This window comes from Elephantulus edwardii, unplaced genomic scaffold, assembly GCF_000299155.1.
Source record: "Elephantulus edwardii isolate Elephantulus edwardi_28Jun2011 unplaced genomic scaffold, EleEdw1.0 scaffold00107, whole genome shotgun sequence".
Classification (NCBI taxonomy): Eukaryota; Metazoa; Chordata; class Mammalia; order Macroscelidea; family Macroscelididae; genus Elephantulus; species Elephantulus edwardii.
In genome coordinates, this window is record NW_006399857.1 from 10,343,266 (window position 1) to 10,344,726 (window position 1,461).

The 1,461-nt window shown below is 41.5% G+C and overlaps 1 protein-coding gene across 1 annotated transcript; it reads left to right on the forward strand.

The window, feature by feature from the left end:
- The first annotated feature begins 680 nt into the window (after positions 1-680).
- On the forward strand, positions 681-1,073 carry LOC102853756 (40S ribosomal protein S15a-like). The gene has a single exon (XM_006891968.1). It carries the CDS (start codon positions 684-686, stop codon positions 1,071-1,073), a length of 390 nt encoding a protein of 129 aa, XP_006892030.1. The 5' UTR covers positions 681-683.
- Positions 1,074-1,461: the final 388 nt, after the last annotated feature.

The following is a 1,461-nucleotide window of genomic DNA, read 5'->3' on the forward strand; positions in this document are numbered from 1 at the left end:
CCCAGCCTGGACTTCTGACTCTATATTAGCTGTGAAAACTAGGCCAGGAGCAGATTGTGGAACAGACCACCAACTACTCATATGCAAGTTCAAGCTGAAACTGAGGAAAATTAAACCGAATCCACAGGAGCCAAAATATGACTTTGATTTCATCCCACCTGAATTTTAGAATCATCTCAGGAACAGGTTTGAAGGCTTGAACAGTAATGAGTGAAGACCAGATGACTTGTGGGAGGATGTCAAATGTATTATCCAGGAAGAGTGTTAATGGTCATTACAAAAACAGAAGAGGAAGAAAAGACCAAAATGAATGTTAGAAGAAACTCTGAAGATTGCACTGGAGCGTAGAGAAGCCAAAGCACAAGGAAGAATCCAAGACACTAAAGAGCTGAACAGAAGATTCCAAAAGGCAGCTTGGAATGACAAAGCATGACAAAGCAAAATATTACAATGAAATGTGCGAGGAGCTAGAGTTGGAAAATGAAAAGGGCCGAACTCGTTCAGTATTTCTTAAACTCAAGGAACTGAAGAACAATTCAAACCTAGAGTTGCTATATTCAAGGATGCTTTAGGCAGGATATTAAATGATCCAGGAGGTATTAAAAGAAGATGGAAGGAATATACTGAGTCATTGTATTGAAAGGGATTGGCAGCCCTTTCCGCCATCTTTCCGTGCTGCCACAATGGTGCGCATGAACGTCCTGGCCGACGCTCTCAAGAGCATCAACAATGCCGAGAAGAGAGGCAAGCACCAGGTTCTCATCAGTCCGTGCTCCAAAGTCATCGTGCGGTTCCTGACCGTGATGATGAAGCACGGCTACATTGGCGAATTTGAAATCATTGATGATCACAGAGCGGGGAAAATTGTTGTCAACCTCACAGGCAGGTTAAACAAGTGTGGTGTTATCAGCCCCAGATTTGATGTGCAGCTCAAAGATCTAGAAAAGTGGCAGAATAATCTGCTCCCGTCCCATCAGTTTGGTTTCATTGTATTGACAACCTCAGCTGGCATCATGGACCACGAGGAAGCAAGACGAAAACACAGAGGAAAAATCCTGGGATTCTTTTTCTAGAGATGTAATAAACAGTGCAAATAAAATGCCTCAATGGACTTCAAAAAAAAAAAAAAAAAAAGAAAGGGATTGGCAGATAAAAAATAATTTAACGAAATAATATTTGAGCAAGAGCCTATGGTGATGAAGGAAGAAGTTCAAACTGCTTTGAAGGAAATAGCAAAAAATAAGGCCCCCGGAATAGATGGCATACCAATTGACATATTTCAGTTGGACCTGGACGTGCTCACCAAGTTGTGCCAAGAAATCTGGAGAACAACCCCTTGGAAGAGATCTATTTTTGTTCCCATCCCGAAGATGGGTAACCCAACAGAGAGTGGAAACTATAGAACAATATCATTGATTTCACATGCAAGCAAGATGCTACTGAAGATCATCCAAAAACAAC

Excerpts from the sequence above, each read along its gene's own strand:
- LOC102853756 (XM_006891968.1), top strand. The coding sequence starts at position 684 with ATGGTGCGCATGAACGTCCTGGCCGACGCTCTCAAGAGCATCAACAAT.